Source organism: Panthera tigris, chromosome A1 (assembly GCF_018350195.1).
Source record: "Panthera tigris isolate Pti1 chromosome A1, P.tigris_Pti1_mat1.1, whole genome shotgun sequence".
In the NCBI taxonomy this organism is placed as follows: domain Eukaryota; kingdom Metazoa; phylum Chordata; class Mammalia; order Carnivora; family Felidae; genus Panthera; species Panthera tigris.
The window spans coordinates 2,410,390-2,437,909 of record NC_056660.1 but is presented as its reverse complement, the minus strand read 5'-3'; the positions used below and the strand labels follow the sequence as shown (position 1 = coordinate 2,437,909).

At 47.9% G+C, this 27,520-nt stretch overlaps 1 protein-coding gene across 3 annotated transcripts in view; it reads right to left on the bottom strand.

Moving 5' to 3' along the window:
• The window catches only part of FGF9 (fibroblast growth factor 9), a 94,374-nt gene that overhangs the window by 14,130 nt on the left and 52,724 nt on the right, over positions 1-27,520 (bottom strand). The window contains exons 1-2 of one of the 3 annotated variants that reach the window (XM_007074361.3): positions 17,010-18,657; positions 8,181-8,284 (exon numbers count right to left, since the gene is read on the bottom strand). In XM_007074361.3, the coding sequence (XP_007074423.1) occupies positions 8,181-8,284; positions 17,010-17,286 (381 nt within the window). In that variant the 5' untranslated portion in view covers positions 17,287-18,657. Of the gene's footprint in view, positions 1-8,180; positions 8,285-17,009; positions 18,658-25,096; positions 25,134-27,520 lie in introns of those variants that run through there. The other 2 variants (XR_006215514.1, XR_006215404.1) reach the window with 2 other exon arrangements.

Genomic DNA, 27,520 nt, shown 5'->3' with positions numbered 1-27,520 from the left:
GTGTCAACCCACAAGCAAGACAGTTTTAAGTACTGGCACTTCCATGGGAAACGAAAGTAACCGAGTCCCTGCCTCACCCTTTATGAAAGGACTTCGAAGGACGAGGAACCAGTGGGGGCTCTACCCCAAGAAACAGCCACTCACTCTCTCAAGCTTTCCTCATCAGACTTTGCTGGCAGGCACTAGGCAGTGGGGCTTCAGAAAAGGGAGCAGTATAGAGCAGGGACGAGCAGTATAGAGCAGTAAAACCAAGGGCAGGAACACAGAGGGGACCTTATGTGAAGTCTGCACCTGCCATGAGGAGGATTCTACTGTGAGACTCCTGAGCCTGAGCAAAGACCGTTCCTGAACGTGTTGCCTGGTACCCAGAGCCATCCTCCTCCAGAGAAGATGAGAGCAATCTACTAAGCTATTGGGACACCTGGGTGGCTCAGTTGACTTTGGCTTGGGCCATGATCTCGTGGTTCGTGAGTTCAAGCCCCGCCCCGGGCTCTGTGCTGACAGCTCAGAGCCCAGAACCTGCTTCAGATTGTGTGTCTGCCTCTCTCTCTGCCCCTCCCCTGCTCGTTCTCTCTCTCTCTCTCTCTCTCTCTCTCTCAAAAAATAAATGAACATTATAAAAATTTTTTTAATCTACTGAGCTATTAATGACTAAAACCAAATCCTTTCCAAAACCTGCAACATCTCCAGACCTATGCTCTGTGACTTTGGTCATTACTGACATGGGAGGTTTTAAACATGTCTCAGTAGATCAGCAAATCAGTACAGCTACTCCGCTGAACAACAAACGCTGAAGTAAAGTTAAATAAATAGAGACACATTTTTAAAATGATCTTCCACTAACTACTGGCCATCAGTATAGATGCTAAAGAAACAAACCAACCACAAAATAAAAACTAGGCTGCTAGAGAGAAAACATAATTGTTCCCAAATCATATCTGCAAAGGAAATACTAAAATCCTTCTCTTAATACATGGTTAATTCTGGTAAAATTATTTTTTATTCACAAAAATGGATGGCTGCTCTCATGCATAGGTATCGAACCAAGTTTATTAATTCACCTACGTTCCAATCATAATTGTCTGTCAGTCTCCATGCGACCTCGAGTAAACCACTAAGCCACTAAACTCTCACTCTCTCCAGCCCTAATACAAGGACAGTGTATGAACTAAACCGAATAATGCAGGATACGGTGCTCTTCTGAGAAGCCGCCCTCTTTATCCTCAGAGAATTACTCCTTGATCCTTTGAAAACTGGCAGTGTGCACCCACAGTGAAGGCAAGGCTCTATTACCCAAAACATCTGTTTAAAACCACCTACTTCCAGAGCATACCCGCTATCAGGGAGATTACGAAACAAATGACCCTTTTCATTTCCTTTACGTGAACTACGTTCCTTGGAGACCTCCTACAGGACACGCCTGAACATCTGCCATCAAAGTAAGCGGAACTGACAAACCACAGGGACAAATCGCGAAGCCCAGTGGGGCCTTGCCGTTTGGTATGGTTTCCCGTTCCACACGCACGCGAGTGTCTTCGGCCTGTTCGCAAGTTGCTCCCGAGCGCCAATGCGGAATGCCTACTGGAGACAAGAAGGCCTCCATGAAGTCGCCTCTCGGGCCTGCCGCCGACCCTCCTTGTAGGACCTCACACCTCCTGTGATGTTTTCAAAGCTGGCGTGTGCAGACCCCTGGAGCACCAGGGCCTCATCCGCGGGACCGTGAGTTTTCTGCCAGGACGTCTTCACTTTGTCTTTTCGTGTCGTGACAAAGCAAAGGGATCGTGGCGAGGCTATTCGAGACCCTCCAGAGGACCACCTGTAAGCACACACTGCCACCCAAGGACGTATCTGTGCTGAACAGCACTACCGAGTGCTACCCCCACCATGGGGGCCAACAGGAAAAGAAAGGACAGACTGGGCACATCAGCAAAGACCAGATGACATCATGTGGCGTCCCAGTAATTGGAACAGGAAGACTCGGGGGGTGGCGGGGGGCGGCCGTCTTCCCAAGGTGCTCCAAGGTGTGCAGAGCTCCAAAGAGCACTAGGGCCACACTGACAGTGAAGCACCTCTTAGCCTACGGCAGGTGACGTCTTCCATCACATCAACGCAACTGTGCCCACATGGACGGTCTTAGAGTTTCGTGTGAACTTTCACATTAATATGCTTGGAATTGGAGCTGCCAGAGAAGTATAAGAAGTTCACGGTGGTATGTATTCAAATGACACAGTAACAGTAATTGAAATCAGTACGGGGTTCTAAGGATCTGAGATACTTTATTTTTTTCCTCTTAAAGAAGCTGATATATTCCTTCCTTTGGGGACAGGTGGATTTTTGGGGTCTCTCCTCCTCCACCCCACACCATGGAAACACCTGGCAAGGGACAATTTTTGACTCACGTACCTCTGGCCAGTAGAGACAACTGCTTCGACTAATGTGTTTTCTTCTTAAGTTTATGTGCGTAGGAAACATAGTCAAAAATCCATCACACCTTCTTGTACGTGGATTCATATAAACCAGGTCCCAACGTTGTCTCCGGAAACCTAACAACCAAATCTTCTAGGAAACACATGTTTCATAAGCATCTCCATCAAGATGATGGTCGGGTTCCAACGCACAGGTCTGAAGGCTGCAAGAGTCCCTCTGCCATCTACAAGGCCTGGGTCTCTCAATAAGGAAACACAGAGAGAGCTCTGTAGGTTCTCTCTGTAGGCAACTACACACAAGGTAATGCCATCGACACACAGTGCTCAAGTACGGCAAGGCTCTGCACGTGTGCAGGTCGTGACAGGCTGAGTAGTTGAGTCGACAAACACTGACCATATGCCAACTGCACATAACATGTACTGCTGGGCCCTCAAGAAACAGAAAGATGAGAAAGAGAATCTGACTCCTAGGAACTGAATCTAGTGGAAAAGACCAACAGGAATTAAAGTTCTGGACGGAATAAAGTAAGTGTTACAGAAGGGATACAAACCTGAAATCTGCACATCATCCTTCTGTATCACTTTTACAGATTCTATGCACTACTTTCCTCTATCATTGCGATTTTAGTGACTGTGCTACCTTTTTTTTTTAATATTTATTTTTGAGAGAGAGAGAGACAGAGCATAAGCAGGGGAGAGAAAGAGAGGGGGCGTGGGAAGACACAGAATCCAAAACAGGCTCCAGGCTCCGAGGTGTCAGCACAGAGCCCGATGCGGGGCTCGAACCCACAAACTGAGATTATGACCTGAGCCAAAGTCGGATGCTTAACCGACTGAGCCACCCGGGCGTCCCTACCGTGCTACCTTTTTTAATGAAATGGTAAAGTATCTTTCATTAAATGCAAGCTTTTTTTTTTTTAAGATTTTATTTTTAAGTAACTCTGCACCCAACATGGGGCTCAAACTCACAACCCCAAGATCAAGAGTCTTCACATGCTCCTCTGACTGAGCCAGCCAGGCACCCCTAAATGCAAAATTCTTGAAAGAGATTAATTTTTTCCATGGCATTCTTTTTTAAAGAGATATTTATTATAGTCAATTTTTCTTAATGATTAAAGAATCTTGATAATATTCAGATAAGTTAGATTAAGACTCTAAAAGTAACTATCTGAGCCTTACTTCTAGTCTCTTTGATAAGAACAAAAGTGACAAATGTAATACTCTAATACCATAATCCTCTGGCCAAGCAAGTATGCGTGCACATGTGTGCGTGTGTCCGTGTGTGTGCGTGTGTGTGCGATCTGACACCTTCTCTATGACTCAGGCAGATACCTTAATCTTTACATTTGAAAGCTCATGTGCCCTAACTTGTCTGCTCTTCCTTTTCTGAGACTCCTATTCATGCCTCAAGATCCAGTTTCAATGTTATCACCCAATTTCCCTGAGCAGTTATTATGCACTCTTTCGGACCCCCCCCCCCCGCAAGACATTTGTGTGTTTTTCTAATATAGTACATTTCACACGGCACTGAATGATTATAAGTACCTTTCTCCTACCAGAGTCTGAGCTCTTTGCTGCGCTGTTATGCATTTAGCATAGAATTAGCTGTACTGCGCATATAAGTGTTTGTAAATGAATGAGCAAACAAAGGATTGACACATGGGTGAATTAACCCATGAATGCCAGAGTCAGACCCCAACCCAGAGTCGGAAGTATTCAGGTCAGGTTGTCCTTAAATCATATCGTGATGCACACTACCAATATCCTTTCTCCTACTGCCACGTTCTACGAGGATAGCAGAATCCTATGCATTTTTCTAAAGAAATATGACTCGGTTCACCTCTGGCCTTTGAGATACATTCCCAACATAAACTTGAAAACAAAAGAATTACATAGATGAAAAGAGACAAGTTACCCCAAAACACATTTTAAATTAATTTTTGCTGCATCTACACATTCATGTACTTTTCGTGAGGGGAAGTCTGCTACCTCCCCACATCTCCTCTTAGCCTTCTTTCATAGTAACACACAACCTCATTCAGGCAAAAAGTCTTTAAGCTACAATTTGTACTGTACCCTTGACCCCATCAACCGCCCCCCCCCCCCCCCCCGGTGGAAAATCTGCATGCAACTGCACTACCGATCGCCAGCTGTTGACTAGAAGCCTTACCTGCAACATGAGCAATTAACACACATCGTGGATACTAGATCCTTACAATAAAGTCAGCTAGCAAAGAGACAATGCGAAGAAAATGGTAAGGAAGAGAAAATACATTTACAGTGCTCTATTGTATTTATTAAACAAATAAATAAATAAGTAATTAAACAAATAAAACCTGCCTATCAGAGGACCCGCACAGTTCAGACATGTGTTGTTCAAGGGCCAACTGTATTTAATAACAGAATCATTGCCAGTTTCCCTTCTTTCCTTCTCCCAGTCTCATCACAATGAAATGTGATGTTTTGGTCACTCCCGATTTCCACTGCCACACCAGATATGGTAACCACAACCCCGATGGAAAACGTAATTCCCGGCCACGGAGGAGCCCTGATCTAATTTCCATTCCCCTCTCCTGCCTCAGGTACAGACCAAAGGGAAAACCATCTGGCTTCCCAGAAAGCTTTCTTCCCAGCTCTACACGTAAGAGACAAAAAGACCTCGCGGCACACACATTTTGTGTACACAGAGAACATCACGCGTTAGGCAGGTAAGACCCAAGAGTGAATCCCAACAAATCCAAACCACACATTCTTGAGATCCAGAGTAGGAAAAGACACTCCAGATAGCCAAGTCAAGCTGTCGCTTCATAGGTGAGGAGAACAAGGGCCCTTGCAAGTGGCAGAGACAGAATGAGAGCCCAAGTCTTCTGACTCCGACTGCCAGGCTCTTACCACCATACTATCTTTTCCCAGCCTCAGCCATATCAGCCTTGGGCGGGACCCACCAGGGACGACATATCACAGTCCAGCTTAGTGTGGGAATAGGAAGATGGGGGTTCTCCCTTCCAGCAGAGTCCTAAGTACACCTGACCACAGGGGCAGAGACACAGCGAGGGCCACACCCCTCTGTTTAACGAAGCAGCAAAATAAATCACAACGCTTCGTTCTTTTCATACCAACAAGTGTTTATCGAGCACCTCCCTACCACGTGTAGGTGCAGGCAAAGTGGAACCCTGAATGCTGTGCCAAAGAACGCAGGCATTCACCTTCAAAGGTAAGCATCTGATCTACGTGGACAGCTGACATTCATTTGCGAGTTCTGAAGGGCAATTCTCCCAGGAGGTGGAGAATGGATTGGAGAGGGGAGAAGCTTGGTGTGCAGAAGCCTCTGGAGACCGCTCTCCAGAAGGGAAACCACAGTATGCAAAAGCGTTCCCTTCCATACTTTCCCCTGAGCAGTTCCCAAGCCTGCAGGCACTCCGTACACGAGAAACTGGGCATTCCCCAAGCACGGGGCGGTGGGGGGAGAGGAGGCCTTTTCTCGGACCCTCCCCTTCTAGCTGGGGTTCCACGACCGGGGTTGTCGGCCAGCTGTGTGGCTTTGTGGCCACATGGCAGCGGAGGTGGGACGTCTACTCCCAGCCACACACTCGGTGGGCTTCCCAGAAAACATGCCAAGAGGGGGTTCTCCAACTTTCTGCCACCTGGCCACCGTTTCGGAGAGTCCTGTCACTGATAATGACCGGGCCTACCTTCGGGGTACATTCTAGAGCCTGCATTCTGTCCGCAGCCTGTGCTGCTGACGGGGCCTACAGAGGCAGGCAGCTGGAGGAGGGGACAGACAAGCAAGAAGCCACCGAAAGAATCCAGACGGGGAGATGAGGCTCGGCTGGTCCACACACACAGAGGCCACTGTGCTGGACACAAAGTTCCACTGCTCTCCTTGTCAACCACGAAACTGCAGGGGCGTGCACGGTGGTCCATGGAGAGGGGAACAAACGTGGCCTCTATTTGAGTTTAGTCATTTGTCACAACCTTTACAAATGTTTACCTTAATACGGGTTTTGTAAAATATAGCAATCTATATGAACTCTATTTTATATAGAGAGTCCTTAAATAATTTAACATACACTGTTGAGACCCAGACTCGAAAAAAATTGTTTGGGTGGTGATGTGTGATCAAAAAAGCCTAGAGACCATGGTGATAAACCAGTCCCTCCACCCACTAGATGTCAGACTGTGCCCTCCACACAAGAAGCGTTTTATTGAGTTCAACTGTGACCGACCTAATTAAATCCACACGATATACCTAAAAGTGGAAAAAAAAAAAAATTTGAGGGGGTGACAAAGGAGAACATCATTTTATGTTTTAAAAGTTTAAAAGCTTCCTTATACCTTGTATCTTTGCACTTAAAAGTGCTGGCAAAGATAACTTAGGCAGTAAATAACTTGATCTAAAACACGAACGGTGTTTCAAAAGCTCAACCCAATCCTATGCTTAAAAAGAGACTTTAAAATCATCTATTTTCTCAAGGACACACTTCTTTTTAAAAGACTTAAACATCTAGCAAAATCAACCGATCTAGATTCAAATTTCACCAAGGCAGAAAAACCAATGTCACATCATTGAAAATGGTGTGTGCTGTATTCAAATGACGCAGGACACTTATTGTCATCTGGGGATTTTGCGTCTGAAAGCATTCCAACCCCTGCGTGTGTATGTGTGAGTACACACATATATTTTCTAATATGTGGACAAGAAAGGGGTATATCTAGACAAGGTTTCTCTCCATTATGTATAAAAATGCCCTTCATTTCTGCCTCCCATTCTCAGTTTCTTTTAATTTTCAACTTTTTGTGGATCTAATGGAACTTCTCCTATTGCCGATAACGCGGATTAAATTCTCATTTGGCCACCGATAATGGCAAGGAAAAACTAAAGGCTGGTTTCACTACAAGCGTTTTTTTTGTCGAAAATTCAAGTTGGTGTGTAGTAACGAATAATCTATTATTCATACTCATACATTTAGCAAAAAAAAAAAATGCATTAAGTTCCTACTGTAAAGCATGCACTGTGTTTTAGAAACTGCTAGTACAAGTAAAGAGATAACAAAGATGTAAAGTCAGTCCCCTTCGCTCAAAGCAGAAGCAAGGACTTTGTCTCAGTCACTGCCATCCCAGAGTGCCTAGAATACCACCTGGCACCTGCTAGGATACAATAAATACTTCTTCAGTGCCTCCTTCCGGGAGCTTACAACCCGATGGGAAGTGAGATGGAAAGTGAGACCGGAAAAAAAAAAAGAAACTTATGATACTTGCAAATAATTATAATATTTTTATACTCTTATTCACGTACAAGAATATCTGGCAATAATTTCCATCCCTCTCTTCCCTCTACATAATGAGAGTCTTATGGAGCTCAGAGAAAGGGTTTATACTCACTGCATGGCTGTCTGTTTCTAGTTTTAATTACACCACTTTGCAAAGCTTAGGAGAAGATAATTTCAATTCATTTCAAAAATAACTCCCATTCAATACAAGAAGATGGGATTTTTCACACTTGTGAATTTTTTATTTACTTGACAATGAAAATGGTTTGGCATATAAATAAAGCATTTTCTTAGAAACTTGGGTCTGGTGAAGGTCCAGGGCTGATATCTATAAATACAAACAGAATGGTTTTTCTCAAAAAGCAAGAACTTACGCTCTCCTTCCAAAGAGACTCAGCTTCATTTCTAGATATGTATCATCTACAGAAAATGCAGTTCCAATCAAATAAAGCAGAAGATCACCAAAGTCTCTCCCAGTACTTACTGATCCATACAGCTCCCCCTTCTCATTCATCCCGAGGTAGAGTCCACTGTCCACGCCTCGAATGCTGACCAGGCCCACTGCTATACTGATAAATTCCAGAATGCCTAAGAGACAAATGGCAGAAGGCAGAAGACAGGTCAGAGCACAGAGCAATTCCTTAGTCTCAGCATCCCTAAGACTTTTTGAGAGGACACTGAGCCCAACTCCCAACTTGGATAATCTCACACTTATTGAAGAAGTGTCTTCTCTTGGGGCTCCTGGGTGGCTCGGTCAGTTAGGCGTCCGACTTCAGCTCAGGTCATGATCTCGCGGTTAGTGGGTTCGAGCCCTGCGTCGGGCTCTGTGCTGATGGCTCAGAGCCTGGAGTCTGCTTCGGATTCTGTGCCCCCTCTCTCTCTGTCCCTCCCCCGCTTGTAATTTCTCTCTCTCTCTCTCTCTCTCTCAAAATAAACATTTTTTTAAAAAAATTTAAGTGTCTTCTCTTAAAACCACTGCCTAAGAAAACTGATTTTTCAACTAAATTCCATCTTACAAAAATGATATAAAAGTACTTACTAACATGACACATAACAACAAAAAATTTTTTTGAAGCTAGTGTTTACAGATACCCTAAGAAGTGATATGACAGATAAATCAAAATACATCTTCAAATTAACCTTAGAAGAGTCTACTTTAAGAGAAAAACAACTTACTTCTACTTCATAAATACGAAATTAAGTATTTGTGTATGGGCAGGTATTGGAAAATATTCTATTCAGAGACTGATCTTATGTCCCTTAAAATAAGAGTATGAGGTGCTAACAAAGACCTGATTGGTTTATATAGAATATTATTCACCTTTTTATTGTATAACTTTATTGAGCTCCACCTGGAAAATTAAAATAGCCTACATACATCCCAAATATTTCTGCTTAAACGAAGTACTGATTTTTGCTGTACTTATCCAAGCCTCAAAGAACTAGTTAAACAATTAAGATAACATAATATTCTGAGGGGAAAATGCTAACATCAAAAATGCTCTTGAATGAAAATGGGTATGAAGGACTATATCCCCAAATCAAACCAACATCATGATCTTTTTCCCCCCATCTTTCCCCGTGCTTACCTCACTAAGAATAACAACACCTAAGCTGGGCATCCATCCAGAATTTTATGGCCATACAACACCAACTTTAATTTCTCTAACTATATTGTTGTTTTAAGATGATTACCCAACTGTATATCTGGGACAATGCTAGTATTTCTTGTGCTTAGCCATTCACTCAATTTTGTTATAAAAGGATATCCTCTGTGTAGACCTTGAGTTAACACATACCAAATATTGAATTCTTGTTTTAAAAATATCTTCAAATATTGAAAAATTCACTTACAGTTGAGAGTTTAGCAAAACACTAAGGATAACAGTGTGCTATAGTCAGTCTCCTGTGACTAATAAAAAAGCACTTATGTGGATTTTGAAACAATTAATTCTGCAACTCTCACAAAATAGACTGTGCTGCAAAATCCAAAGAAGACGTGCGCTACATAAATCTCATAAAGCAAAGGGTTCCAAGGTGATACAACAAAGAAGAGAGATTTCTTATAAAGGGGAGTCTTAATTCTTTTATAAGCACAAAATGTAACCAATATCGTGTGTCTGCATTTTATAGAATATCTGTCTGAACGTGCAAAACTATTTATTTTCATAAAATGTGAAGCAGTGCATGGAAAAAGATATAAAGAGAAATTACAAATTACACTTCGGATCTGATCATCTCAGACGTCGGAAGGTGCGTCCAAAGAAGCTAGTGTACGACGAGCCTTCCCCACCTCACAGAGCAAACGGAAAGGTCAGTAAGGAAATACTTCCAGGAGATTCCCTTCACACGAGATGCACTCCCTGATTGACGCAATTCTTTCCTTTCATTGTACTATTTCCAATTCTTATGATTAAAAACTCATCTCAGCTATGGCATTTGACTACTATTGGGAGTCACGTGCATCACCTCTTCTTAGCTACCTGAAAACAACCACAATATAGGTCACAGTGATCCCGAAATGAGTATAAGGAATTTGCCAGTGTCCAATTTTCATCATAAAACGAAAGACAGGAAGCATTTTGCCCCCGCTGGGGTCTGATCAATTTACTACGCCCTATCAATGGGGAAGGCTTTAATCCCAAGACTAAAAGACACTCGCATCTTCTCACAGGGTATGTGAGGATCTCTGTGTTTTCCCTAAACATGAGGCAGCTCTGGGAACGAGTCATGAATATTCATCATCGTTGCCCATCAGGCCCAAAAGCAACAGGGTGGGTGGGTGTGATCTTACAAAACCGTTCCACTAGCTTGCCTGCAGAACATCGAGAACACTCTCGATACCGAAAACGACGACAGTCAAGATAGCTTGGACACTGGAGCATTTAGTCAGTGCCAGCGGTGCCTTCCACTCAGTGCTCACAACCCTAGGCATTACAACGTTTTAATCTTCAGCTCACAAATGGGGACACGGAGGCGTTAGGATGTTAAATAATTTGCCCCTGCGCAATCGGACACCGAAGCCCATATGCTTGTTGATTATGCACATCTTACCACTGTTTTTACCTTTTTTTTTTTTTTCATGTATCCGTGATTTCTGTGCCATATTGATAGAGTCATTCCCTTACTGGTGACTAGAAGTCGTTACCTAGATGAGACTCCACCACAGTGGGCATCTCCTATGTATGTAGACTATTTACCCAAAGTGTTTACGTGCGCAAAGTTCAAGTCTGTTAGAGGCCTTACGGACTGAAATTATTATATATTCTGGAAATGAAAGTATTGAGATATCTACCTTGTTTCTTTTTCTGGCATCAACAAGATAGCTGTAATTCATTTATACTGACTTATCCAATCAACCAACTATTATTGAGTGACTATCGTAAGCCAAGAACTGTGCCGTGTATTGAATATATAAAGATAAATAAGCCATGGCTAGGCCTATATCCTCAAAGAGCTTACCATCTAGTGGAAGGAGAGACAAATGAGTAGATAAATACAACAATGTGGGAAAGGCAGTGAGAAGAAGACGTTTAGGGTGTGGTCGGTGTCCAACGAAGAGTAGCTCACTCAGGTTTGGGAAGGGAAGTCAGAGGGGGCCTCCGGAAAGAAATGATTCCTGAGACAAGTTTCCGAGACGGCTCTCGAGGTGAGAAGAAACTACCTATGTAGTTACCCCAGGTGGAAAGGATTTGATCATCTCAAACCACCATCCTTGAAAAATAGACACCTCAAAAGAAAGGCACAGCTTTTTATGAGGTCATCTCAATGATCCAAGGGCAAGCAGAAAAGCAGAACACCTGAATGCCTGAGTCACAGCATCCCCCTCCCCCCCCCCCCCCCAGAGCACCAACAGCATAAGGTCAGAAAGACCCGGCAACGGGGCAACAAGATCCCCTCCGCCCACATTGGAATCCTTATCATTCCTGGAACCATCTTGTCCACAGTGAACTCCATAACCTCCACCGAGTCAACTAATGTCTCTCTGGGCCTGAGCCAAGCAAGGGCTTCCAACCATTCTCACTTGAGGGCAGCCCCCACCCCTGTTTTTGCATGAGCGTCCGGCATAGAGGGGTGCTGGATCAATACAACCCAGGAGAAGGCTTCCGTGTAGAAACCCTTAAATGTTTAATGAGCAACAGGAGAGGGAGGGCAAGAAGGGAAAAGCCAGGAAGAGGAGAAAGAAAACAGGAAGCGAGAGAGGGGGAGGGAACGGTGGGATTGTTGCCGAACACCTAAATGTACGCCCTCACACGTGGGCCGCAGGGGGCTGTCCCTTCTCTTAGGCAGGCACAACCAAGGCATCCTCAACTCAGAAGGGCCCCAGTAATGGGTGGCGGTGGAGTGACACGGGAAGCACAGGGTCAGCGGCTGGTAGCATCTGACTGTTACTCTCTTTCACAGCAGCCAACAGTTCCTTTGAGGATGTGCTCACTGGGCCCAAGGGGGTCTCATGGGGTCTGAGGTCATCTCTGGTCCACAGGAGGCTGGGACAGCTCCCGAGACCACCTTAGGAAAATGACCACACCAGACCTTTGCTCCAGACTTACTAGATATTAGTGGTCAGCCCAGAGCTCTGTTCAAATGGGCCACGAACCCAAAGCTGGCCCGGCTCCCAAAAGCCCGTCTGTATCGGGCCTCATGTCCAAGGCCATAATAAGGCCGGCCATGGCAAGTGGAAGGGAGGGCACATGTTCCACTGTGGCCTGTGTTAAACAACCCTCTGGGCTAAAAGCCCCCAACACTTAACAGAGCTGCATTCTTTAGAGGACAAGAATGTATGTGGACTGTGGAGAGAGGCAAGACAGGAGGCTTTCGAAAATAGATTAGCACCCCTCCCTACGGAGCTCCCTCCTCACCCAGAGAATCCCACACCCGGGCTGCCAAATCAATCATCTCCAAGCCTGGGACGGAGTAAAGCTGAGTCTGTAGCAATCAGAGCAGATCTCAGAGTTTCCTTAGGAAATGACGAAGTGGGAGTTACAACTCCCAGTTTTTCAAGAATCTGAACCAATCCGGAAAATAACACCTTAAACAGGCAGTCTTTCTTAGAGCAGCCCCAGGTCGGATGCTCATCTGGAGGGCTGATGAAGTCTGGCCTTTTCGAGCCAACACTCCAGCCCAAAGGGCACAGCAGCAGAGAAGCACGCCATCTTTCCACGAAGTCAGGGGGTCGGTCCACTCGGGCTTCCTTGTGCCAAATCAAATAGCGGAAAAGGACCAGCGCTCACTTTTTGATTATTCTGCATTACCTTTTCCTCAATCGATTTTCTGCTCACTTTTTTTCCCCGTCGAGCAAGTGCTTTAAAGACAAAAACTATGCATGAAGTGAAACATCCCGCCCCCCCCCCCCCCCGGAGCCTATTACCCAGAGAGATGCAATACCCTGTGCCAGTTCTCCTGGCTCAGCCTTATCTGCATACCACCCCCCCCCCCCCCCCGAGGAAAACACAAAGGGCTTTCTCAAGGTCCCACCTAAGTTGTCACTGCCGCAGCTCCCGCTGGGACGACGGTAAGATGCCCCCGCCCCCACGTCCCCTGCACTGCTGCTGTGTCACCACGAAGCCTGCCAGCAGCTGCAGTCACCTGCGGCTGCATGGGGGGTGGCAAAAATCATTCCTCCGGCACGTCTCCTGCCGCCAGCTCATTGCACGCAGAAATGCACCTTATATTTTTCATCGAAGTGTAAACCACCCCCACCCCCTACCTACAGCTACTCCTTTCTAAAGAATCGGGACAGAAACCGAGGGTCTTGAGGACTGAGTCCCCTGCAGGGAGCTGGGGCGAGGAGAGGGAGGCAGCGGGCCGGGAAGGGAGGAGGCCGGCCAGGGCGGCTGCGGCGGGGAGCGAGCGGGAGCGCCAGGTGTGGCGGGCCGCTGCGGCCCCTCCGCCCCCTCCCCGGGCCGCGCGCTCCCCCGCCCTGCCCGCAGGGTCCTAGCGCCGCGGAGCCCGGCCCTGCTTCCGGGCGGGGCTGGGAAGGCAAGGGTAGGAGGCTCCCGGCACTCGCTCGGCGCTGCAGAGGTTGCTAATATTGGGACCTGCCGCAGCGGTAGCGGCGGGAGACCGCGGCACTGCTGTCACCCCGGGGGCCGCTTCTCCCGGCAAGCGGATGAAAGACTTAAATAACCCTCCTGCCTCACCCTCCTTCCCCACCCCCACTGCGCACAGCCACCCACTCGGCTCCATCCAAACGGGGGCGAGTGGCACAGCGGAGCGCCGGGCGCGCCCTTCCCCCCGCGGCCGGCTCCCGGCCGACCCTCGAGCTCGCAGATCCGAGCCCCTTCTCCCCCCGCCCCCCAACGCGGGCCGGGGCTGACCTCCCCTCCTCTCCTCCTCCCCGCACTGCCCCTACCAACCCGGCCAACAGTGCCCAGCGAGTCTAAGGAGTAGAGATGTCACTTCCTTGGCGACACCTTTCTCCAACCTCCAGGATTGGGGGGTGGGGTAGGGGTGGGGGGTGACGACTTCCAGTTATTTTTTGTTCTATGGTCTCTATTCAGCTGCTGTAGCAGCGGTCCTCGTCCGATGACCCCAGAACTCGCTTTTGGGGTTCTCTCCACCCTCGCGGTCCCCACGATTCAACCCTTGCATCCTCACTCTCCCGGTGGCAGTTACTAGATTTCTAATGACTCACTCGACTGCGTTTAGCAAACGTCCTACCCTAAAGGTGACTGCATTAAAAAAAAAGAAAAGAAAAGAAAAAAAGAAAAAGGCTATGGGGGGGGGGGGACGTGGAGGAACCCCAAATGGAACAGCCCATAATCTGTCCACGCCGGGGCCCAGTCGGGCTGCGCCGGGGTTCCGAGGCGCTCTCGCCAAGGCAGGACTCGGCTAATTCACACAATGAAGCTACCCTCGCTCCGCATTGTTGCCCCGCCGCGCTCCCCCGGGCCCGGAGGCCAGGGCCCAAGCCGGGTCGCCGAGACGCAGGCCCGCGGGCCGCGAGCTCCGCTCCCGGAACGCCGTTAACAATAGCTCACCGCCCCCTCCACCCGCCTCCGCGGCCCTTTGTCCCCCCACCCCCCCCACCCCTTCCCCTGCGGCTCCGGCCGGCAGGGCCGGGGTCCTCGACCCACCTCCCAGGCACCGCTGAGCCATCGATTCTCCGAGACCCGGCTGCGTGCTTCAGATGAGGGAGATGGGTCCGAGACGGCACGGGGGAGGCCAGGGGTACGACCTCCAGCCTGATCTCAGTCCCCGCCACCAGCTCTCCCGCCGCGGTGAGCGCCTCCGGCGGTTCCCACACCGCGAACACCCGCGCTGCCCGGGGCGGCGGCTGTCAGCCTCGCTGGACCCACACTCACACACAAAGAGAAAGCGAAGGCACTAAACTCTGGCCAAAAAAATCTCATTCTCTAAACACTACCAGAAGCGTGTCGGCCCCTGCCCGTCGCCCCCGGACGCAAGGAGTCCCTGCAGCACCGACGGGCGCACTCCAGCCCGGTAGAAAGGGGGACGGAAACGGAGCGTGTTTAGGACCGCGCGGAGCTGGCCGGGCGGCCGCCGAGAGCGCCGGGGGGCCCGGGCTGCCGACTCGGCACCTGCCGGCCGGGAGCGCGGGAGGACCGGGGCTCCAGCCGCCCGGCGCACCTAGGCCGCCCGCCCACGCCGCCGGCCAACCGCCGGCGCGGTGCAGACGTCCAGCGGGGGGCCGCTGCGGCCGGGCGCACATTCGCTCCCCCACCCACGGTCGCCCACCGTGGCCTGTTGTTCGGGTACCGAGCGCTAGGCACGGTAGCAGCCCTTAAAGTGGCCAGACAGAACAGCACTTTTAGTAAAGTTTAGTCTACGCTTTGCAACAACCAGGGCTGCGTTCACTTCGGGGGGCGGGGGGAGGGGCAGTTATATTTCAACTGAATAATTGCAAAGCAAAGACCTACAGCTTTGCCTTTTCCTTTCCTTTTTTTAAGCAGAGAGGGGAGACTGCCAGAAATATTTACACTAGTAGGTTCAGCTTGGGGCTTAGGCTTGGCGGTGAGCAAAAGGAGAAAATCCTGGGCCTCGCGGATCTGGGACCATCCCCATCCCAGGCCTGAGTCGTCCTCACCTTCTGGCATCCTCTACAGCCCCACGAATCTAAACAGATAGTTTAGGCTGCGTTCAACATCTGGCATTAAAGCATGAGAAAGAAAAATCACCACAGGACTTTGTTTTTTACGACCTAGTTTAAGTGTTGTCAGGTGGGTTCACTGAGAAGTTAACTCCTTCCAACAGTCTGGTTGCCCAACTGGAGCTTGCTTGCTTTTTAGTGAGTAAGGAAAACACCCGAGAGTCTCCCCATCGGTATTGTGCTCGCTGACACTGTGCTGCTGGGCTCAGGGTGGCCCCGCAGGCACGTGCGTGCAGGCATTAAAGGGAGCAGAGTCACCAGCACCCGGGTCTGCAGCCCTCAGTGCTGAGTCACAAGTACCCTCCTTGGGAAATGAAATCCTCGGAATGTCCTTTAAAATTAGCTCGCAGCTTTTGCACGCGCGCGCGCGCGCGCACACACACACACACACACACACACACACACACACACCAGGGAACCACCCAGGAAAGCCACACAGGGCTGCACACTGTACAAATACAGAGCATAGGTAATAACTTGATAGCTGTAAAGACAAACGCCCCCGGTGAGCGTTCGACCCCTTCCCGAGTCATTTTCCCCCAGCGCTCTGCCTCTGCTGCTCTCGGAGTCTAAAATATGACTTTAGTCCTCCCAGCAGAACAATCAGTCAGCAACCTTCGCCTACGGGGTTTTCAGACCCTCGCGGTGGGAATAAACAATACGCTTAATTTACAATTCAAGCAGTGTACTTATTAGAAGAAAAAGAGGGGGAGCAAAAACTTCATTGGGGCACAAGATAATAACCACTGCCTTCGGCAAAATGCATTTTCAAGTTCTCAGTAGTTAATGATTAAAGCTTTAAACTCGCGGAATCAGTCCATTCAAAAGAAACTTCCTAAACCCGATCTTCCCGTGTATCTGATGCAAAAGAACTAGAGACTTGTGTTATATTTATAAATCATGCCCTCCTTTCAAAAAAAAAAAAAGTGGGGGGGCCTTTCAATGTAGAGTTGCATCAGTGCCAGCAGCGGATCTGCAATTCCGGAGGCTTTTTTTTTTCTCTTTTCTTTCTTTCTTTCTCTTTTTTCTTTTCTTTTCTTTTCTTTTCTTTTCTTTTTTTTTTTTTTTTTAAGCTGGCAAGACAGAAACAGAAGCAGAGGGAGAGACCCCTTCCTGCATACCCCCGCCCGGCCACCACCTTCTTGGTAGTTATAACCCGAACATGGCATCGCACGGACATTAAAGGGTTAATGGTATACCTACCAAATCGGCTGTGGTCTTTCCTGGTTCCCTGGATAGTACCATTGGGGAAGATTTCTAAGTGAAATCCAGTCCTGCAGTATAGCTGCCTCCGCCTGAGAATCCCCTTTAAATGATCCAGGTCCGTGACCGCGGGTCCCCTGGGAAGCCCCCCTGCTTCGGACTGACCCAGGTGGTCACTTAACAAAACCGGACTGTCCACCGGCAACACGGGCACATTCCCAAATGGTACCGCATCCTGCACACCGAAATAGTTCCCAACTTCACCTAAGGGAGCCATCAGAGGACTCGGCTTTTGGAGCACAGCAATAAACAATAATGACGGTATGAACCCAGAAGATATTAGGCGAGGTATATCCAACTCCCCTCCCTTACTGCAGTTGCGGAGAGAGAAAAAAAAAAAAAGGTTCTTTTCTTCAATCCATTAAATGCATAAATAAAAGTAATCTGCTGTTTCACTGGCACAGGTTCAAGGTCAAACCACTGATAGTCTAAGAAACCACCACTTTATACTCACACACTGACATATTGATAAACATATCTATGTATCTCTATGGATAGATCCCCAGCTCTTAGCAGGCAGGAAGGTCTTCATCCCATCCGACCGTAATAAGGAAAAAAAATCCGTAGTTTCTCCATTTGGTTTGAGATCGGAATGACCATAGCAACTTAAATGCCTAGGCGTTATTATAAGGATTTTTAAGATGCACGGGCTACGTCAGAATTTACGGATCCCGACTCCAGGAAGGCATGCGCTGTTTTTACTCTAACCGACTCTGCAGACATCAGCATGAATCCTTCAAGGGGAAAAAAAAAAAAAATCTCACGTTGGCGGCGGCGACAAAATCTCCCCTCCCGGTCCCCCCTCTAAAAAAAAAAAAAAAAAAAATTATTGTTATTTAAAAAAACAAAAAGCAGAAAAAAACTTTAGGCGTCCAAAGCTAGTATCCAGAATTCTCCAGAGGCTCGGCAGACGTCCATTGGCTTAGAACGGGTGGCGAGCGGCGAGCGAGCGGAGCCGCGACCGGGAGCTCGCGTGCCGCCCTGGCTGCCGCGAACAGGTGTTGCCGCGCCGGCTCGCGGAGCGTTGTAGCCGGGCGGAGCGCTCCTCCTGCGCAGCCCCCGCCGGCGCGCAGAGTGGCGCAGGCAGCGGCATTGGGCTGGGTTTAAGGTAGCGCCGCGGCCGCCCGGGCTCCCCGCGGTCCTAGCGCCCGCCCGCACGGCCCGCGCGGCTCTGCCGCAGGCCCGGCGCAGCGTGCCAGAGCGCGGGACTTCCCGGGAGACGGCCGAGCAGCCCTCGCCGTACAAAGGAGGATGCACCGAGGGAGGCGGGAGGCGGGAGGCGGGAGGCGGAAACGCCGCGTCTCCTGCTGAATCGAGGCTGGCGACCTAAAATCTGGCTGGAGACACCGACGGAGGTTCAGACTGCCATCGGGAAGCGGGTTTTCGCGTGGACTCTGCAGTGTTGCCTTGCATTATAAAATAAAACTTAGTTGAAAGAGTTGGAGGGAAGTGGGGGGGATTCGGTGAGCTCGAATGCACAGGGCAGTTTCTCTTTCATTCTTAATGCCAGACACGCAGAGGCGCAAACCGTGCTGCAGGTAAGCCGGATGGATGTGGACCCAGCTTCTCTCTCTCCCTGTCTTTTTCCTCTCTGTCTCTCGGTCTCTCTCTCCCTCTCCCTACCCCCCCTCCCCCCCCCCACACACACACAGGCGAGGCAGATGTGCCCACCGTTCTGTTCGGGGCTTTCTGACGGCATCGGTTTCTACACACCCGGCTATGTTTAGGTCCAGCCTGGCAGCCCGGATCCGGGCGACCGCGGTGCAGCCGGCAGCGGGGGCGCCAGAGAACCGCCTCGGCCCCCGAGTTCCACTAGCGCGCGCATCTTCGGAGGGTCGGGGTGGAGGCGAGCGCGCCAGTGGACTCCCTCTTTGCCCCCAGCCACGCTGTTGAGGGCGAGCCGTGCCGCCCTGGCGGTTGCCGCCCGACCGAGGAGTTCCGGGGTCTCCCCCACGGTCGGAAGCCAGCCGCGGAGTCGGGGGAGCGCGCGGGAGGCGCGTGGGGGGCGCCCTGGGGCCCGCAGCCGCTCCTTCCTGCCCTGCCTCGCGGGGCCCCAAGCGCAAGCCCGAGCCCCGGAGGCCGGGCTCGGCTTCCTGCCCGCGGCCAGCGGCCTCCGCGCCCGGCCACGGGCCGGGACAAAGAAAGAAATCGCCACCCCGGGCCTCGGGGGGCCCCGCCGAGCCAGGCCGGCCCCGGAGCCCGGCGGCGGCGCGCTCGGAGCCCGGGCCGGCCGGCCGGCCGGCGCCGGGACCCCCCGCGCCGCCCCCCGCCCCCGCGCGCGCACACCTTCGCCCCGCAGTCCGCCCGCCGGCCCCTCGCCCCGCCGCTCCCCTTTGTTCACATTGTCTCAGGAATGGCCCGGCTCTCGGGTCAAGATGGTGAAAGTTGCCGGGACTTGAGCACGGCTCTAGTGCGCGGGACGTGCGAGTGAGGCGCGGGGTGGGAGCGGAGACTGGACCCCTGCGCCGGGAAAGGGAGGCAGCCTCTTTATGGGGGCGCGGGGTTGGGAGGGGGGGGGGGGATCCGCCCCAGGAGTCGGCGAGAGGCCGGAGGTGAGGCCCCGGGGCTGGCCCTGCTCGGGACGAGAGGGTTTCGCCGGAAGATGAGAGGGAGTCGTGAATTGGCAGATTTCTCGGGTGCGGGGGGTAGCCGGCGACCCGGAGCGACCTTCCGCCGCCCCCGGGGCGGAAGGCGTGCTCCGGCCCGGCCCCGGCGGAGAGGAGGGCGAGGAGCGAGGGGGTCCTCCCTCCTGGCCGTTCCCACACCCCTTTGCCGCAGTCCCAGGTCATTGGGTGTCCGCGGGCTGACTCCGTGCGTCGTGCTTACGTGTTTAGGAAGCACCAGAGCCCTGCCCCGCGGCATTGACGGCGGTCACGTCGACGGTGGGCTTTCACGGTAACTGCTCAAGAAGCCGGGGAGGAAGTGTCACTTCTCATAAACCACCCGAGTGGCCGGCATCCAGCACGGAGGCAGCCAGCAGCGCCGGCTCTCGCGGGGCCGTCCCTGGGCCGCGCGGGCCCCGTGCGCCGGGTGGGTGACTTTGCCAGCAGAAGCTGATGAAGGGAGACAGGCGACCGGGGGCGGGGGGAGAGGGGGCCAGACGCTCGATGAGGGGAGCCATGAGCAGCACGTGGACGCTTCCACTGAAGACCGGCCTGGGACAGTTTCCGCCAGCTGTCCCCAACCACATTCTTTCGGTCCGAGTTTAGATGGTGAGCCAATGAGCAAAGACCATTTCCGCTTCCGAATCCTGCAGCCCCGTGACTGTCACTTTAAAAAGGATGCGGCGGCGGGAGCCGGGGCTGAGGAGCTGACGGAGCGCTTCCCCGCCGAGGAGCAGCGTGCTCCCGGCGTCGCTCTGCTACTGCGGCGGACGAACCCACACTTCAGCCGCACGCCGAACTCGAGCCGCAGGAAGCCTCCGCCCCTTCCTTGCGCCGTCGACGTGCGGGTCAAGGTGCCTTCCCCTCTGTTTGGTGCTGCCTTCCTATTACAGTTAAGGCGATCATCGCTTTCCTTCCAGGGGTCGCGTCCCATTTTCGCCAGAACGCATGGTCATGAGCTCCTGGGTCCACGCCTGTGTGCGTAGGTTTTATAAGTATTTTTCAATTGGTACATAGATGCCAAACTCCAAGAGGAATGAGGCCTTGCTTTCCACACACGTGGTGTAATTGGCTTAATAACACCTGCCTTGGAAGACTGTTGTTAGGAATAAAAGGAAAAATGCATATAAAACGGGCAGCAGACAATAGACACTTAAGAGCTATCATTATGCTAGTCCTGATGTCCTTCCCCCCACATCTCTGCCCATGAGATATGCAGCAAATACTATTATTGGTTCCCATCGCAGTGCTCTCTCAGGCTGTCTCCCTCCTCTCAGAATATTTTAATCCCTCTGGTTTTCTCTTCATCAGTCTCTTCTGCTGATCATTTAGTGCTTAGACCCCGATGGGAATAAATGATGAGGTAAGTGAAGAGAGCCATGAAGAGCAATGAGCACTAAGATAGGGGGCAACAGATCTGGAAAGAGCTTCCCCAACCCTCCCTGCCCCACCGAGATCTGCTCCCCGTGATTGCTGATACCCCTTTCATGGGCCGGGGCTGAGTTTATGACACATGTATGTAAACAATGGCCTGTAAGGTATAATAAAGTCCCTACAAATTTCAGGTGACCGCTGGAAAAAGCGCTCTGCCCACCTCTACTGCTTTCTTCATTAACACGTGTCCCCTCCTCCTGACTTCCCTGGACCCCCAAATGCACATCACCATGGAATACTTTCATTCGTTTCCTACAATAAAGGTGTAACTGGGCCTCCACCCTCCCATCTCCATTTCCCCCACCCTCCCCCCTCCTCTACAGCCCCTTAGTCAAGGGCTCTGGTTTGGAAATTGTGAGGAGTGTGGAGTGGAGAGGAGTGTTTGGGAAGGTTGAAGTCAGTTCCTATTCTGACCCCCGGGGACTACAGGTAAGCTTCAATGGTAAGAGGACAGAACTATTGGAACCAACATTTATTGACTGCTTGCTGTGTTCCACACTACTAAGTGCTTTTGTGTTTTACCTTTTTAACTTTCAAAATCGCCTTATGAGATAGGTACTCTTATCCCATTTTACACATGAAAAAACGGACTTCTAAACATTAAGTAACATGCCTATTGCCACAGTGCTAACGAGTGATGGTGCCAAGTATATGACCCTCTAGTATAATAAGCATATACGAGCATATACTATATGCATACTATACTGTGCATACAATAAGCATATACTAGCATATACATATATGCACATATATACATATATTATAAATTTTTATAAATGGCATATTTGCATTAAATAAATATAAATATAAAAAATAAATTTACACAGAAGGAAATTGCTTATATGTATACAAGAACAACTAGTTAAAAGACATAATGAAGGAATAAAGGCCGTAGTTACAATACAGGGGGAACAAGAAAGATAAATTTCCAGGAATACAATTAACAAAAATGTGCAAGGTCTACATGAAGAAACACATTTAAAGCTCTCTAGGGACACAAAAGAAGAACTAAACAAATAGAAAGGCATGTAGTGTTCTCAGATTGAAAAAACTCAATTTCATACATACATAATCATTCCTAAATTAATCTAAAAACTTAACATGAACACACACAAAAAAAACCAGTATGTTTTTTAATTAGAAACTCGGATGCTCAAGTTAATATAGAAAATTCATTTTAAATTGACCAAAAAATGTTTGAAATTGACAAGAAAAATAAGAAGGTAACTAGCCATACAATATTTTTAAATATTTTAAAGCTATAACACTCAAAACAGAGTAGTGTTGTCATATAGATAAAGCAATGACACCGAATAGAAATCACAGAAATAGACCTGAATACATAGTATAATTTAATACATGATAAGCAATCGGGGGAGGTGGGGAATGAACTATTGAGCAAATGGTTTTGAAACAACTGAATAGACAGCTGGGAAAAAATAAGTAATATCTATTCCTCACACTTTACGTGAGGATAAAACCTAAATGGAGCAAATATTTCAATATTAAAAAATAAAACCATAACAAATAGTAAAAGAAACAATGGAAGAATTCCTTTATCATCTCAGTAGTGAAGTTCTTACTAATTGTATCACAGAATCCAAATGCCCGAAAGGGAATGATGACAAATTCTACCACAGACAAAACAATGTTTAACTGCAGGGAGGGAAAACACAAATTCAGAAGATAAATGACAAAATGGAAAAAATGTCCATCTCACATCAAGATAAAGAACTCATTTCCCTAATATATAAAGAGCTCCTATAAATCAATAAGAAAAATAGGACTTCTGTTTTCTAGTCTGACATGTAAAGACGGGGAAGTCATCATTCCCTCCAGCCCCCTCTAGACCTCACTGTGGGGAAAAGGAAATACCCAGTTCGGGATTCCTAAAAGACTGAGACCTCGTCATAGGACTAGAGAACACTTCCCCTGCCTCTACCTCTTACCACGACATCCAGAGGGCTCCAGCATAATACAGGGATTATTAGAGCCACAAGAACTGCAAGACTCAGACCTTATTTACGAAGCCTCCCAGATAAAACAAGGGAGATGAAAAAGACACCGGAAGAAATTTTAGTCCCTGACCCCACAGCAACTGCAAACAGTAAAAACAGCCTAACTCTTAGCCAGATAAATATAAAATCTCACACAAAAGGCTTGTCTACCTAAGTAATTTTTACCCAATACATCATATCCAGCCTTCCACAAAAAGGTTAAAAGGTTAAAAAAAAAAAAAACACACAGTGTACAAAGACAAAGTAAGAGTTAGAAGTTTTGGAATTATCACACCCGGAATTTGAAACAACCATCACTAGGGGCGCCTGGTGGTTCAGTCAGTTAAGCATCCGTCTTTGGCTCAAGTCATGATCTTCACAGGTTCGTGGGTTCGAGCCCCACACTGGCCTCTGTGCTGACAGCTCAGAGCCCGGAGCCTGCTTTGGATTCTGTGTCTCCCTCTCCCTCTGCCCCTCCCTCGCTTGTGCTCTGTCTCTCACAAATAAACGTTACACATTTTTTTGAAAAAAACATCATTAATGGGTTAAGCTCTCTAATGGAAAAAGTGGATAACATGCAAGAACCAATAGGTGATGACAGCAGAAAAGAGAAAGGTAAAGGGAAGAGTCTACGGGAAGTGCGAGAAATCCGAAACACTGCGACGGAAATGAAGGGGGCCTTTGATGGGTTCAGCAGGGCACTGAACACAGTCAGGGAAGGAGCCAGTGAGCTCGGAATGCATGCCAATAGCAACTTCTCAAACTGAAACGCGGAGATAAAAGAAAGAAAACAACAGAACAGAATATCCAGGAACTGTGGGAAAACGACAAGGGAAGTATCCCACATGTAATGGGAATACTAGAAGGAGAAAAAAGAGAGAAACACAGAAGAAATATTTGAAGAGATAACATTTAAGAAATTTCCAAAATTAATGACAGACTCTAAGCCACGGATCTAGGAAGGTCAGAGAACAGTAAGTAGGACAAACCCAAAACAACGTACAGCGTACCTCACGCTCAACATATATCCATGTCCACAGTGTAGACAAAGACAAAGAGAAAATCTTGAAAAAGACCAGAGGGGGGGGCGGGGAATCCTCCCTATAGAGGAACAAAGAAAAGAATCACATTGGACTTTTCCTCAGAAACCATGCAAGCAAGAGGAGAGTGGAATGACATATTTAAAGTGTGGGGGGACAAAAGAAAAATACGATAGAATAGTTTACAGAAAATACAAATGCTTCTTAAACATTAGTAAATAGTTTCAATTCCATTTATAATAAAAGAAATGTAAAATAAAACTGCAGATATACCATTTTTGCTATAATTCGACAACTATTTAAAAAATAATATAAAATACTGTGTTAAGAGTTTGGGGAATTCAGATGCTCTCATATATCACTGTGGAGATGAAGTTGTCACAGCCTTGAGGAAGGGCACTTTTGATAATATCTACTTGTATATCACAACTGCACAGATCCTTTGACTCAACAATCTCTCTTCTGGAAATTTATCTTCAGTATCTATATACACATGTACAAAATCCTGTGTGCAGAAGATTCCTCACTGTAGCGCTCTTTGTGGTCGCAAAAGACTGGAAACAGTTCATGTGTCCATCAGGAACAGGTTATGGGGCATCTGGGTGTCTCAGTCAGTTGGGTGTCTGATTCTTGGTTTTGGCTCAGGTCATGATCTCAGGGTACGTGAGACTGAGCCCCACGTGGGGCTCTGCGCCACTCTCTCCCCGACTCATAAGCATGCGTGCACACTCTCTCTCTCAAAATAAATAAAGTTTAAAAAATGAATGACTGGTTACACGAATTAAAATAATTCCATAGGGGCGCTTGGGTGGTTCAGTCGGTTGAGCGTCCGACTTCGGCTCAGGTCATGATCTCTCAGTCTGTGAGTTCGAGCCCTGCGTCGGGCTCTGTGCTGACAGCTCAGAGCCTGGAGCCTGCTTCAGATTCTGTGTCTCCCTCTCTTTCTGCCCTTCCCCCGCTCATGCTCTGTCTCTGTCTCTGTCTCTGTCTCTGTCAAAAATAAATAAACATCAAAAAAATTTTTTTTCAAAAATAATTCCATAAAATAGAATCTCAAGCAGCTTGGTAAAGGAAAAAAAAAAAAATAGGGAAGGTTTTTGTATACTACCATGGACTAAACTCCAAAGAATACTGTTGAAGAGAAAAATACAGTCCAGAACAGTATATGTGTTATGGCATCATTTATGTCCTAAAGGAAAACCTTTATATTAATACACGTAAATAATATCTCTAGAAATATATAGAAGAAACAAAGACAATAGCTTTGCTTGTCTGCTGAAAATCATATACCTAGGGGACAATGAATAGGAGGGAGAATTTTCACTGCATACACTTTCTTACCATCTTGAACCACACGAATGTAGCGTTTCTTTACAAAAACATAAGCACGGCTTAACTTTTTTACGTAATTACATATTCCTCTTTGGAAGGAATGGAAGTACAGCACCTGGTCTTGGGAGGAGCTGCAGAAAATGTGATCAGGGAAGACTTTTCTGCACACGACCCAGGTTCGTGAAATAACACATCTCTGAAAATGTAATAGAGTCAATCTCCAGATGCTGCTCCTTTCCGTCTCTTTCAGGATAATTCTTGTGTGTCCTTAGCAGTGTTCAGCACTTTCCCGGTTCCTTTTACCTTTCTGCCTCTCCTGATTTCTCCTATCATAAAATGTGACCGGCAAAGTCCTAGGACTTTCTTCACTTGTAATTGTCCCAATATTAGATCACATCGCCGGTTCAAAATGTCCCACCTTCCACTCCGAGTTCATTCTCATGGCCTGCAAAGCTGCCCAACTTCCTACCGTAACCTCCCCTCCTTGTTTGCCTCTCCATTCCCATGCCTCTCCACTTTCCTTTTGGTCACTCCAGCATAACTCATTTTAACTCTTTTTCTTGCCTCTTTCTCTACTTCCCCCCACCCCCACTTTTAGAATATGGATGGGGTAAAAGTAACAACAGCAACAATAATAGTTATCACTCAATACACGCCAAGAATTTCACTTGCCCTATTTCATTTAAAACTTCATTACACTACAAATTCGACATTATTACCTCTGCTTGTTAGGGTTGAAGAAACTAAGACTTAGAGGGGTTAAGACACTTGCCTGAAGTCACACAGCTGAACAGCGATGAAGCAGGATCCTAACACGGACCTTCCAACACAAAAGTCTGCGTTCTCCACTCCTAATTCTTTGCAGTTTAAGATTAATTTGTAACCAGATTCCCACTGAGTTATCTGTCTATATTCTCTTCTCCATTTTTTTTCCTAACTCTGCCTTTGGTTATCATTAATAAGAATGCTAAATTTAGGGGCGCCTGGGTGGCGCAGTCGGTTAAGCGTCCGACTTCAGCCAGGTCACGATCTCGCGGTCCGTGAGTTCGAGCCCCGCGTTGGGCTCTGGGCTGATGGCTCGGAGCCTGGAGCCTGTTTCCGATTCTGTGTCTCCCTCTCTCTCTGACCCTCCCCCATTCATGCTCTGTCTCTCTCTGTCCCAAAAATAAATAAAAAACGTTGAAAAAAAAAAATTAAAAAAAAAAAAAAAGAATGCTAAATTTAACGGAACATCTATCTACTTCGTTTCTTATAGTTTGATGCTTTTTAATTGCCAAGTTTCTAATATTTAATAAGTACCTAAAAACATAAGACATAGGAAGAACAGAAAAAGTATAAAATGTAAGTTACATTAAGAAGCATAAAATAATATCAGAGGTGTGACTGACATTTCTGGAAGTCATATATCAAATGAGGTAAAGGGTGAGTGAAAAAGAATAGGCATCTCATTCCAATTATCTACCTACTAACATCAACGTCATACTTTTATTAAAGAGTTGCCTTTCTGGGGCACCTGGGTGGCTCAGTCAGTTAAGAAGCTGACTCTTGGTTTCAGCTCAGTTCATGATCTCACAGTTTCATGAGTTTGAGCCCCAAGTCTGACTCTGTGCTCAGAGCCTGTTTGGGATTCTCTCTCTCTCTCTCTCTCTCCCTCTCTCTGCTCCTCCCTCACTCGCTCTGTCTCTCTCAAAATAAATAAACTTAAAAAAAAAAACTGACTTAAAAATAAATAAATAGCTGCTTTTCCATTTACATCAAAATCTCTTTAGAGTGGGAGAAAACATCTAGAAAATGTTTACTTTTGTACAGCCTATATTAATTTATATCCATGCATGTCTAGATATTATTGATTGTATGGCAGCTATTTAGAAATATGTAAGTTCCTGCTGATGCTATATTCCACTAGAGAGCGTGTCCCTTTTCTTCTTAGATATGAGTGGCTGATCATGTGAATCCAATCAATAATTGACCTGGGCTGGGGTTGGGTTGCAGTTTTAGTAAGACTCTACAGATCTTTGGTTCACCCAGTTCCTTGAGTATAGCCC